The sequence below is a fragment of the Boleophthalmus pectinirostris genome, unplaced genomic scaffold (genome assembly GCF_026225935.1).
Source record: "Boleophthalmus pectinirostris isolate CB_2022bp ecotype Guang Dong unplaced genomic scaffold, ASM2622593v1 HiC_scaffold_19, whole genome shotgun sequence".
Lineage (NCBI taxonomy): Eukaryota > Metazoa > Chordata > Actinopteri > Gobiiformes > Gobiidae > Boleophthalmus > Boleophthalmus pectinirostris.
In genome coordinates this window covers 27962610-27976446 of record NW_026571140.1, presented here as the reverse complement: position 1 = coordinate 27976446, position 13837 = coordinate 27962610, and the positions used below count along the sequence as shown (strand labels likewise).

The 13837-nt window shown below is 38.0% G+C and overlaps 1 protein-coding gene across 2 annotated transcripts in view; it reads right to left on the bottom strand.

Annotated features, from left to right (window-relative positions):
• Nucleotides 1-13837, bottom strand: part of LOC110172956 (protocadherin-9) — a 337830-nt gene that overhangs the window by 83771 nt on the left and 240222 nt on the right. For both annotated transcript variants that reach the window (XM_055154638.1, XM_055154639.1), the window contains one exon: nucleotides 4312-4513. In XM_055154638.1, coding sequence (XP_055010613.1) covers nucleotides 4312-4513 — 202 coding nt within the window. The remainder of the gene's footprint in view (nucleotides 1-4311; nucleotides 4514-13837) is intronic.

Here is a 13837-nt window from a genome sequence, read left to right as displayed (position 1 = left end):
CCGGGTTTTCAGTATCGTTCATTGGGGGCATTAAACTGAGCGTCTCTCGTAGCGTCTGTGACTCAGAAGGAGCGAGACACAAACAGTCCGTCAGTCTGCAACATACCGAAGCACAAATGCGCATTTAACAATGACTTGTACAAGAAATTCTCCGTTTTCCGTCCCGGTCGGGACAAGTGGGAGTCCATGTGCACAGGTTGTGAGGTGAGAGTACAGTGTCCCTCGTTTATCGCGGGGTTACGTTCTAAAAATAACCCTATCAACTTTATATTTTACAATTATTATATCTGTTTTAAGGCTGTAAAACACACACTTTATACACTTTTCTCACACAGGACAGGTGCAACCCTTTTTACTTCCTTCTTAAAACTTATTGCTGCTGTCGTCCTTGTGTTATTTCCCTCCTTCTTTATGTAACAAACTGAAGATTAATTTATTCCGTAATGGAGCCCAACAGCGCAGAGTCCCGCATGGGTCCATTTTTGGAGACCCCTAGTACAACACCGCACCCGCGCAGGACAGGACCGCACCTGCCCGTTAACCCGAGATTATATCAAACTTTTATATCAAACACGGACTGAACCAAGACTAAACCAGGACTAACCCAGGACTAATTCCAGGACTGAAGAGGACGACTAATCCACGACTGAACTAGGACTAAAACAGGACTAAACCAGGACTAAGCCAGAAGTGAAACAGGACTCACTATCGGGGCAGGCTCAGAGGGGACCACAGGAGAAAGGACCGGCTCAGCTCCGCACCTCACAGAGTTAAACGCGGCAATTGCCCGATCTTTGCGGACAAACTGCTCGCCGTTTTCTCTCTTAAGTCCAAGATTAGACCTGGTTTAGTCCTGACCTACCCGTGTGTAATTACTACCCGCCTGTAATACACAATACGCGTTCATATGCTGTAAAAAATTGCAAAATGGCTGGCTAGGAATTGCCCATTTCTACTGAACAAAAGGTAAAAAGTTTGCCTGGACAAATCCAGACTCATCGCTGTACCAGCGGCTGATATGGAGCTGTATAAAAAATACAGAGAAATATCCTTCTGGATTTCCAGGCAAGTAAAAAGTAGGTGCTAACTTGAAAACTACCGCTGCATGACATCACAAGGTGGAACAGAGGATTTTGATCTTTAGAGATGTAAACAGAACAATGATAAAGGGTTGTGTCCACTTGGCTGTTTTGAGCGTAATAGTCCAATAAGGTTCATTTGGTCTTCCGATGTTTTATGTGAGAACCTAATAACATAATGATAAAGTTAAAAGAAGTTTAAAATATCAAACAATAAAAATCTGTGAAATGTTGCAATGCCACTATGAAGAGGTGGGGCTTATCAAATATACTCACAAACTCTACTTGAACTACTCTGGATTGATTCAGTACACAAGCCCCATCTATCTATCATCATAAGTATCAAGTATACATAATATCAGATTTAAAAATAAACCTCTCACGCTGCTCTAATGTGCCTGCTGTAAATGCACCTTTCTAATTCAGTTTAATTAGTGACGAGTCTTTTAGAAGAAGATGCTCTTTCATTTACGGCCGTAACAGTCTCATTGTCAAAACATGAATTACATGAAGATATGGTTATTTTCAGCGCACTAAAAGGACACTTGACACTTCAACCAGAAAATAAAGAAATGTCATATTTGTCCTTGTCAACAAGAGCCCCAACCGTAAGCGACTGACGACAAAATACATTCAGAGAAGTGCACAATAACAGTATAATATAAGTGTAGGAGTCTAATTCACCGTATCTTCATATCTTCATGGGCTTGAAAAGGATCAACATTAGTGCTTTCGCTTCATCTCTCATTTGCATGTACCAGACGTAATGAGAGCGTATTCATTATTATTAATGTAAACATTTCATGCAAGGATATGAACTCGGTGTAGGATTCACCAAACGTTACTGTGTGTTCTCGTTTGCCTTTTCATATAATTTCAAAGGACTTCATCTCGTCATGTGACTATCAATATCACTAGCAGTGTAAAAATCATACTTTCAACTAAAAAAATAGAATAAGGCATTTGAAGTATTTAAGAAGGCTGTTTGCTTCACTTTTGATACTGTACATACTTAATAATTGAGTGACCTTTCCAGCCATATATCCATTGAGTTTTCAAATATTTAAGATGAACTATACAGCTATGATATAATGTTTAAACTTTCATTCTAAGAAATAAGAAAGTTTTTTTTTTTTTTTAAAGACTCGAATGTACTCTGTATTGAATGTCTAAGAATTGTCAACATAACTAAAATTACCACTAGCGGGTATGGAGTGAATAAATAATGCTCTGTAAAGCATCTTTGAGTGTCCAGAAAAGCGCTATATAAAACGGATGCATTATTATTATTATTATTATTATTATTATTATTATTATTAAACAAAACATTGAATAACTGTATAATTTTCCAACACATTAAATTTTTTCTTTCAGCAAACTTACAATTACAACTTACAATTTCCAAACATCACATTTTAGGTCATTTTATAGTATTTGTATTTCATTCAAAAACAATTAAAGGTGCACTGTGTAACTTTTCTGGTGGATGGTCCGCAACCAGCTTGTCTCCTTGGAGATGTTGCTGCTTTGCCTGGAATGTTCCATAGTATGACATTAAGCATGGCAACCGTAATGCCACCAAGCCAAGTTACAGGTCAGATCTGTGGATATATTAACCTGTATGAATGCATGTTTTTGTTTGTTTGTTTGTTTTTAGCTTACGAGCAATAAAAACACCTGTAATTGTATTAAATTTAAGTTTAATGCCATACTATGGAACATTCAAGGCAAGTGGTAAACTCCCCCCAGTGCACCTTTAAGGCACAAACTTTAAGGTGTTCGTTACTTCACTATTACCAATGTTCCTTCAGATGGTTCATCCTCACCATTGCATTCAGGTCATTTGTGTGTAGTGTCTCCGAGCCTCAGCCTGAGTTAGGTTGTATTTCTTTAGTTTACTCCCACTTGCTCCGGCGCTCCACCCTCAGCAGGCAGGCACCGTCGGCTTTGACCTTGGGGCTATGCACTTGATCTGCGCGCATGCCTCACCTCTTAATGATAAAATGAGAAAAGTGGGTCGGAGATGTACGTTCCCACCAGAAATAGTGAAGAAGTTAACATCTCGAAGCCAAGCACCAACCACGTCCAACTGGGAAATCATCTCTAAATAAATCAAATGAGTTTCACAAATAGGTGAGGAGCCAGTGGGAGAGCCAGGTTTGCTCCGGGGAGGGATGAACAAGTCAAGCTGATTAACTGAAGAAATGAATGACCCGCTAGTGTACAGCCACTCCAAACCTACTTGAGCGACAGAAGGACTCTAAATGAAATGATACGTGCTACACTGTGTTACTCATAAAGGCATTTGTAATATCAATGTTTATTATCTGGTAAAGAGTTGGTCATAAAACACTGACTTACAGTGAGAAGGTTAAACGTATTCACGACACGAACAGCCATGTGACCTCACTTATAGACATTTGAGAATATGTGATCTCAACAATGTTCAGATGCATGAGAGATATTTTCCATTTGGTATGTGTTTGGAGTGAAGAGAAGAAATGATGGTACACGAAACTTGTCTTAAACATTTCATACATTGGGAAATCGCTTCATGATACTGATCAAAAAAGTCAGGGAGGATGTCTGTGTACAATGTCTGCCTACAGTCATAGTTTTATCATTTTTATCTCTCTTAGCTCTCTGTTGCTGTTGTTGTTGTTTTTTTCATACACCAATGATGAAAATGGACAGCCGATAAGTTTGACAATCTTATCTTAATTTCTCTGTAGTGTCCCTTCAAATAAAGACCAAACTAAACTAAATATACTAATATCATATTTCTATGAAACCAGCAACCTGTGCACCTCATATTTCAAAACTAAATTGGAAAGTAGTCCTGAAAGAAATGTTACTCATCTCATGATATTAATCTAGAGAAGGCAGCGAGTCCTATGCTTGGGTTTGGAACCAAAATTTCAAACCAAAAAAAAATAAAAAAAATCCTCCAAAAAGCAGTCCAAACTATCCAGCATGATGTATAGTGTTTACTGTTTTAAAACATAATTACTGTTTTAACCAGAAAAAAGTTGTGGTAAGAAAAAGGTAAGAAAAGAGAGAGGTGTTTGTGTGTGGAGGGAGGAAAAGGTGTGGAAGAACTATTGGGTTCATACTGTAGTGTATAATTGTTTTTTGTTTTTTTTTTTATAAAATATGTAAGATTTGCTAACCAGCACATGCATTGAACATGAACTGAAATGTATTAATACTCATGTGTAGTTCTTGGACTCACCCGAGTTGGGGTCCGAGTTGCCGTCCGCCTCAGTCCTCTTGTCGGGGGAGGCCTGCTCGTAGAAGTCATCAGCTGCCTGCACCAGAGGAAGAGCGTGTGTGAGCAGAGAGCCAGTGCCCACAGGCTCATGATCTCCCAGCCCACTGTCACTGCAGCTCTCCTGGGAGCCGTCCGGCAGGTGAAACGTGACGCGCCGCTGAGACTAGAACAGCACAAAACAGAGCCATGTTAGCCGCTCTGCTCTCTGCACTCGCGCTTCTATTCTTTTAGCTTTGGGAGAGTTTAGCAATTAGAGCTTGTCACACTCAACTGTTTGACTCCAAATCCAGTGTTAAACAAGCAGCGGTAGGATTTTATCAGCAGGTTAAACAAATAGGAAGAGGGGAGGGTGGATTGTAAGGTTTTATTTAGGGGTAATTTTGACTTTGGGTCGAGTTATTGATGGGAGAAGGGAGTTAACACATGGTAAATACAGTCACGTTTCACTGCACAATGACAACCAATAACACATGCAAATTAAAACACCATGCAGGAGTTAGGACGGACAAACTGTGCTTTTCACTGTGACGTTTATTGGGGCTGTAAAACCTGTGTCACCGATACTGTCCTGAACGAAGGGCAGTACCCAGCGTGAGTTAAATGTGCTGATAGATGAGAGATGTCTTATTATAGACAGCTGTAATATCCAAAACCTTATTCGCCTCGAAAGGTACCAGGATTTATGCATAATTAATCATTTCCTTTCCAACTTTGGTTTGTGCTATTAAATGTGGAAATGAGAGCTTTCAAATAGCCTTATGGAGCGGCAGCAGCACAGGTCATCTTATTACTGGAGAATTAGTGGTTCTATCACCGCTTCAGCAAGTCAAGACTTTAAGCAAGACATTTTACCCACCCAGCCATGGTAAGAATGATGTGTGTGATAGCGGTCTATGAAATGATGCAGGTAAGAGTTAAAAATAAGGAAATTTCTGCTTAAAGAGAGTAAGTGTAAGAGTGCTGTATGGATGTTACAACATAATGGGCAAAACACCAAATATCAGATTGTGGTATTTCCAAAGAACAGGCAAAATGTAAACAGAAAAAATCATATCTGAAAATAAAAGAAACATGTGAATAGTCTTGATAGCATAAAGCCTTTGTCACTTGCACTTGCTTAAAGTTGGTAACCAAAACTTGTACTTAAGAAAGAGTATTGTTACTTAAAGGTTCTCCATGTAACTTTTCTAGAGAGGGTCCGTAACCTGTTTGTCTCCATGGAGATGTTAATGCTTTGGCTTAAATTATCCACAGTGTGGTATTCTTGTCTTGCATTTATTTTAGTAAACGTGCTATTTATCACTCAAAAAATATCTTAAAAACATCTTACTGTGAGTTGGGTCTCTATGGAGATTCTTAAGTTTGTGGCCACACACACATTACACAGTGCACCTTTAACTCTTCCCCCCTTGGACTAGGAACAACCCATACACATATTACTAGGGCTACCCGTAGAGAATAATTGCGTAAAAGAAAACAGACTTCCACCAGTGATTATAAATGATTTTCACACTCACAAACTTTATTGAAACACAGACATATTTGTTATTTCTAGAAACCTCAGACTCTGAACTATTCATTTTTGGATGTTTAAATGTGATTCATCTAATTTACAGGTTTATAACAGCTCACTGAAAATGAGAGTTTACCTGGTCAGGTGCAAAATCGAAAACAAAAAAACTACATACAGCATGTGATTTATGCATGTTCTGAGTACTATTTTCATAAAAAAAAAAAAAAAAAAAAAAAAAAAAATATAAAATATATATATATATATATATATATATATATATATATATATATATATATATATATATATATATATATATATATATCACCAGAAACAGTATAAAAATCAATTCCATCCAAAATATCCAAAAACGTCCACTCATTATTTTTAAAACTGTGCGGCGCAATCTTTGCACGTGTTTTGTGTTGTATTTTTTTCCGTAAGCTACAATCGACACTACTTCGATTAACTTCATAAAAAAATCAGCGAAAACACATCCTTGAAGCCTATTGGTCAGCCTAGTATGAGTTGTAGTGGCCTCCACCTATCGCAGCCTCTGTTTACATGTGAAAAACAGGAACCATTTCTAATGGTCGTCAAATTACGTCTTTAGTGATATAGCGGAGGTGTCAAAACACATTATTAAGGATACAAGGGGGTTCATCAAATGTCGTCTTCATGGTGGAAAGAGTTCAACAAAAAAGATGACTCAAGTAGAAATATGGTGCAAGAAAACTAATTCAAAGTGTATGTTTGGAAAAAGTTATTTAAAGTTGTAAATGTAAATGTGTACTATCCACCTCTGGCAGTTGGCACAGATTGGCAACCACATCTGTCACTATCAATAAAGGCACAATAAATGACCGGCCAATTGTTTATCATTACATCATTATATCTTTAATGTTCTGAGTTGCAGAACATAAATCTAAAATAGCTTAGACAAATATATTTCACGTGCATATATCAGACACTGGGGGGATTAAAGGGCTCATATTGCACTATTTTTTGATTTATGTTGTTATTAGGGCCCGACCAATATGGATTTTTTTTGGCTGATATGAAACCGATAAAATTGGAGTTGTAGGTGCCGACAGCTGATATAAAAGCCGATATATTCAATGATGAAAATAAATCTTCAGTTGATTATAAAAGTTAGGTCTGGCTCTAGTTGAGTTTAAAATGGGTTTATTTAGGCTACATTTATTGTTATTCTTTCTCTTTACAGTCATATTTAAAGACAGTAGGTCAGCCTAATGGCATTTTCACATGACATTCTAGCCAGTAAAGAAAGTAAGTAAATTACCGCTGTTAGCCTTTAGCGGTAAATGCGTGCGCACCGTGGTAATTAATGATTTGATTAAATTTTTTCCTCATCACAAACATACCTGGAGTTGTGTTTTGTTTCATTCAGTCATTTAATACAAAATCCTGCATATTTAGGCTCAGATCTTCTCTCAAACAGAAAACACAACAACCACTATGTGATGTCATGTGGTATAACAGGAAATGCTCCACTGTGTTTTTAAACTCCATACGTCCTCACAAGAATCATTTGGATTATTTCAGAGCCACAACTGACAATCTTTATGCAACTAAAGGGACAGTCCACAATTTTGGATATAGGACCTCATTTCCTAATTAGCCAGAGTGTTGGAGACGTGTGGAGACACTTTTTAAAATATTCCATCCAGTTCTTGTATTTACAGAGGTCACTGTTGCTAGTCTAGTGCATGTCAATGGCCATAGTTATCCTGCCACTAAAAACAGTCTTAGCCACTCCACACAGCACTCGAGGCAAAAAAAAAATTTATAACGTTAGACTATCTGTGTGAATGTCTGTGTTGATAGACTCATTTTAGAAATAAAACCCACCTTGCATTTGAAGGATTTATGTCTGAGCAGCAGCAATGAGTTGTACTTCCTGATAGAAAGGCAGCGGCGGACTGATATCACCTAGCACCTATCTTATTGATAAAGTAAAATTCCGCTGCTGCTGAGAAAATAGTCCCTCAACATGCGACTATTCATGCGATGCAAGGTTAGTTTTATTTCAAACATTATTCTATCAACACAGACATTTACATCGACAGTCTTGTGTAATAATAGTTTTGCTTTGTGCTTTGTAGAGTGGGTAAGACTGTTTTTAGAGGCAGGCTAACTATGGCCATTGACATTCACTAGCCTAGCACCAGCGACCTCTGCAAATACAAGAACTGGTTGGAATATTTAAAAAGTGTCTCCACACGTCTCCAACACTCTGGCTAACATGAAATGAGGTCTTATGTCCAAAATTCTGAACTATCCCTTTAACTTGAAAACTACTGCTTCATGACATAACAAGGCGCATCAAGTGCATTTTGAGCTTTGGAGATGTTGACAAACTAATAATAAATGATTACTCAAACATGTGCAAATGAAATACAACAGAACTCGGAGTATGTTTGTGATTCCAACTTGACTAAAAGCTAATATGAGTCAATTCTGTGTAATATAGGACCTTTAAGGCAACACCATCACAAATGTTAAAACTCGATGTAGATTTTCAGTCTAACTTTGCTTTATCAGACAGACTGACAGTGGACTGTGAAGTGTACATAGGCTGCCTCTGGGGTGTCCTTCTTGCTTCTCTAAAACTAGCATTTCCTGCCCCTGTCTCCCAGTCTCTCAGATAATTAAACATGCCTCACGCCCGCTGTCCTTAAAGCCGCCCTGATTGAATTTCCAATAGTTAATTCCCAGTGTCTTTCCCTTTTGCTCTAATGACATTTTCCTCAGGCTTTTTCATAAGTCCCGAGTCAGCCCGCAGCTAACCTTTTCCCTAGCACAAAGAGGTCCCCGCCACATCCTCGCCACTGACAGACCCAGACGCCTTTTACTGTAATTATTGGCAAAAGCAAAGGTCGACCAAATCTGCAGTCTAATGCAAATCACCTCGTTATATATTTTAGAAATGTTCTGAATGCGAGCAACATTCAATTAAACAAAAACAGGCCATAAAAAGGACAGATAAATGAGTTTGACAGAAGCAGTCAAGACGAGAAGCCTTTGAGACAATATTGTTTGAAGGGTTTAGTACAATCTGATTAAATATTCTAGACATTTCTTTGGCTCGGTACTGTTAAAATTCACAAATGATTTCTACTGACACTAGGAAGTGGAAAGTGAAGTACTGTTAACTGTAAAGGTCTCATAAAACACAGAGAAATGAGAATAAATGTCAGTGTTAGCCATTATGAAGAGGCAGGTATCCAATCTGACATTTCAAATAGAGACAGGGGAAGTAAAGGAGCCAATTTCCAATACCCAAAATGTCCATGTTTGGAAAGTAGAACTAATTAGAGGTAACTGAAAATATGCCTTCATACAACTCAAAAGTTAGTACACTAGCTAGTGGACTGCAGTAAGTTTTAGGATCGAGTGTGATGCCTGAGAAAGTTGAGCTGAAGATATGTTGTTATTGTGAATTTAATGAAGGAAATACAGCTAAATAAGAGTGGACAACTGGGACAACAATTACAAAAGTAAGTGCAAGAAATATTTTCATCATTTGCAGGAAATAAGTCATGTTTTTGTAAAGTATAGTACATTTCACAAGTCTTGCTTAACTCGAATTTGAAATTCTATCTTAAAATTTATTTTTGCTGACCAACAATTTCCATGCTAAATGAACAAAATGCATACAAACTGAAAAACTGAAAGTGCTTTTAAAGGTTTCGTGACGCCTACTACTAGGATCTAGGTCTAGGTATTACTTGAGATTTTTACTGTCTTTGTTTTGTTTTTTTAGAGAATACAGTTTTACTTTTACTTCTTGGACCTCTACTTCTTGGTAAATGGCCAAAGAGTAAATGGTCAAATTTTTAGATAGCATTTTATTCTTTACTTCTATTATCATACTGAATTAACACTACTCTTATTTAAAGATGCACTGTGTAACTTTTCTGATGTGGGCTCCGCTACCAGCTTCATGGAAATTGCCTGAAATGTTCCCCAGTATGTTATTAAAATTTTTATTGCATAAAACCTTTTAAAAATGCATTCTTATTATAAGCCTCTCCAGTCTCTCTGGGTCACCTCTCCACAGACCTGACCTATAACTTGGCCTAATGGTTGCATCCATGGAAATAAATATGAAATGCCAGACTGTGGAACATTCTACACAAAGCACTAACTTCTCTAAAGGCCGCCTCACACTACAGGAGAATTTTCCCGATTCTGACTACGATTTGCTTCTCTCTGAGTTTGGGAAGACGTGATCTGACATTGTGTCTTCGTGTGCGATTTTGAAGTCACTGCACTCCTCGCGTGTGTGGTGTTAGAGTGATTCTGAACTTCTCTGTCAGATCGTAACCACCAAACATCAGCAACGCTAGGTAACAACCAATAAAACAGAGGCACAAGATACAAACTCAGTAAACAGCGAAAATAATTATTACTCATCTATAAAGTTGTAAATTTAAACTGCCACTTCTTATCTGTAGTATCCATATAATTTGCCCTGTAAATACTGACTCATTGTCCACAAAACATCACTATTAATCCAGTTTGAAGCATTCTTTAAAAGTAAAAAGGTGAGAGTAGTTCCTCACATGTGTCTGTTTACATCCACACAGCGCACTGATCAGAGTGAAGTTGCAGATTTAGCGACAGTGACTCTATACTTCCTGTGTACTTTACCACCAATCTTTTATGCTTTAAAAATCATGTATCTGAAGTATTGCACCACATTTCACAAATAATAATAACACCGGTTTGACCTGCATCTAAACTAGAAGTGCAGTGCTCTGATCTTTTGAACACTTAAGATTCTCAAATCGAGTGCTGATGAGATTGTGCTCATAAATTTGTAGCCTGTGGTCCGCAACTATATCCCACGGCAGTCTTTGAGATCCGAGATTTAAAGTCTCATAAGATTCTCCTCGTGTCTGTGGTGTGCGCTTTTGTTTAAAAATCATTTAAGACCAAAAAATCCTGTAGTGTGTGTCGGCCTTAAGGAGACAAACAGGTGATGGCGCCTTGCACCTTTAAGAACAAGGCTACTCGCTGAATGCTTACAGTGTATTGAAAAAACGGGGAAAAAAATCACTTTATGCACTTCTTCATGTTACATTGATGCATTTGCCAGATCAGTATTATAATCACTAGTTAATAGTTCAGGCGTTTTTGCCCTAAAGCTCTATGAGTCACCGTGTATAAACCCTCTTCACACCTGCAGCTCGCACCTCAGACTATTTATACCATCCCCACATTCATTTATCTCACTGCAGTCAACAGGCCCCTAATCCAATAAGTGATATCTGACATTGACCCACTCTTTACTAACATATAGCTCTTAAATTACATTCATTATAGTCTTAATAAGTCCAGGATTGATTTTCTGGAAACCTGCAGAACCCCGGGGGACCCAATACATATAGTTCGATTCCACGCCTTTAGCTACAAAGAAGCACGCTGCAGACCTGCTGTCTCACACGCGAGGGAAATCAAAGCAGTTTGTAATGATACTAACAGTTCAAAGGTTTACAACTTTAATAGAGAAAAATAATATGATACTGTAATATTTTAGATTAGTACAATGGAACAATAGAGACCAAATATATTGCTTCCTGAATAATTGGAAATTAATGAACGCCTTCTGACTACAGGGTGGGCAGATTGATTCCTACTAAACCCAATCAATGCCGTCTTTGTGCCCATGGGCAAAACATTTCAATTGCGCAGTCAAAAGTGCAGAGAGAATATTCAGTGCAACAGTCAAAATCTAGTGTGGCATTTTGAGTGGGTGAATATAACTAAATTATAATAAAATAAAAAATAAACCAAGCAGCGCCACCGGATTTAACCTGGAAAAATGAATAAACAAAAGCATAAGGCACACAGGTTCACTCATCGATGGAGGCAAGTGAGTTCCTCTTTAAATACTACCATTGATTTTAAACTGCACAAAGGATGAGTTAGGACTTCTCATTGTTATCATTTCATCCACTATAAAAGGAGGAACGATATAATTCCATTCACTTTTACAGTTCACTATCCCGCCATTCGATTACAAGATGTCCATTTTAAAGTTCAGTTTCAAGAAAGAATAGAAAGGTGAAGGATGCACTGCAGGGTGATGCTGACTCAGCCCACATAACCTGAGAAATAAGCTATATTAAGGTCATATATAGTTCATCAAGTTAGTTCGCCTAAATGTAAAAAACAGGCTCTATTAATGCTTACAAGAAGACATTGGAAACATGCAGATGACGACTTCCTGTGTAGTTACCAACACTGGGCATGTGATAAAACCATGGATTCAGTAGCAGTGGTCTTTACAACCTGCCAAAGCTTCTCATGGGGATGTGACTCTAATTACCTCCGCCAAGGAGGTTATGTTTTTGCCGGCGTTTGTCTGTTTGTTTGTTTGTCTGTTAGCAACATAACTCTAAAAGCTATGGACCGATTTTGATGAAATTTTCAGGATTTGTTGGAAATGTGAAAAGGAAGAACTGATTTCATTTTGGGGGTGATCCGGAAGAAATCCTGGATTCTGGATCACTTTGAAATTTTAGTTAACATTGTGGTAAATGGGGCCAAAAATTTTGTTTCTCAATATCTCAGTTAATTATTGACCAAACCCCATGAAATTTGACTCAGGGAAGGACAATCGGATCCTCTTTCATATTCCAAATTGAAAGACACAAGACAAATATTTATGGAAAACACAATTAATATGAGGGGGACTGTAGTCCTTGGCGGAGGTCTGCGCTCTCTGAGTGCTTTTCTAGTTGCATCTTCGATGTCACTTACAGACAGCTGTTCGTAACTGCTGATGTGCTGGACATAACGGAAACACTTTCTTTTATTTAATATATATTACACAAATTTAATGGACAATTTATAAAAGGAAAAAAAGAAAGAATATAGTGACATCTAGATGAAGAAAACCAGGCCATTCCCAGATTTGAGTTACTATCAAGCCCAAAGGAAGTCATCATGTGCATGTTTCCAAATGTCTTCCAAGCGTGAATAGGCTTTATTTAGACGTGGACTTTCTGGAGAAAGTTTGTGGAGGTGGCAGTGGAGCAAAAAATCTAAAGGTTTCCAAAGCAATCTTTGGTCTCTTTCTGACATGCTCACTTCCTGTGTTTAAGAAATTTAGGAAGCTCTATATTCTCTATTCATGCTTACGTCACAAACCAGGAAGACATTTGGAAACATGCACCCTCATCTCTTCTAACAGCATGTACCCAGTGGGACTGGAGTTGTGTGTCAGTGGGAAAATGATGAAAACTGAGGTGTGGTTGTAATTGTTGCTTAGCCGAACATAACGGAACACTACAATGACATGTAGATGAAGAAAATTGGGCCTGGAAAGTTGTGATCGCATCTTTCCAAACGTCTTCCTGGTTTGTGATGTAAGCGTGAATAGAGCCTATTGAATTTTTTAAACACAGGAAGTGAGCACGCCAGAGAGAGACCAAAGACTGCTGGGAAACCTTTACAGTTTTTGCTCTACTGCCACCTGCTGGTTACTCCACAAAGTCCACCCTACTACGCTAAGATCACGTTACGAATGGGCTTTAATTTGATATAACCAAGTAGACTGCATTCAAATCCATATCTCTTGAATAGCCATGACCTGCCTGACCTGCCCAGTGGCATCACCTGTTTCTCTCCATGAAGCTATACAAATTTAATGCCAATCTGTGGAACAATCCAAGCACCGCAATGACACCTCCATGGAGACGAGCAGGTTGTGCAAACGTTACACACTGCATCTTTAAGCCACTACATTATAAATAGATAGACAGAGAAATATTTTATTTATCCCGAAGGAAATTCATTTTTCTGCAGCAACAATCATACATAATAATAAGTCATAATAATATAATATGAGAGTTATTCCGTTTATAGAGATGCTTGTATATTTAGTTTGTTGTATTATTATGTATTTGGAATGCACATTTTTGACTTTGGGTCATCATTCCTGAG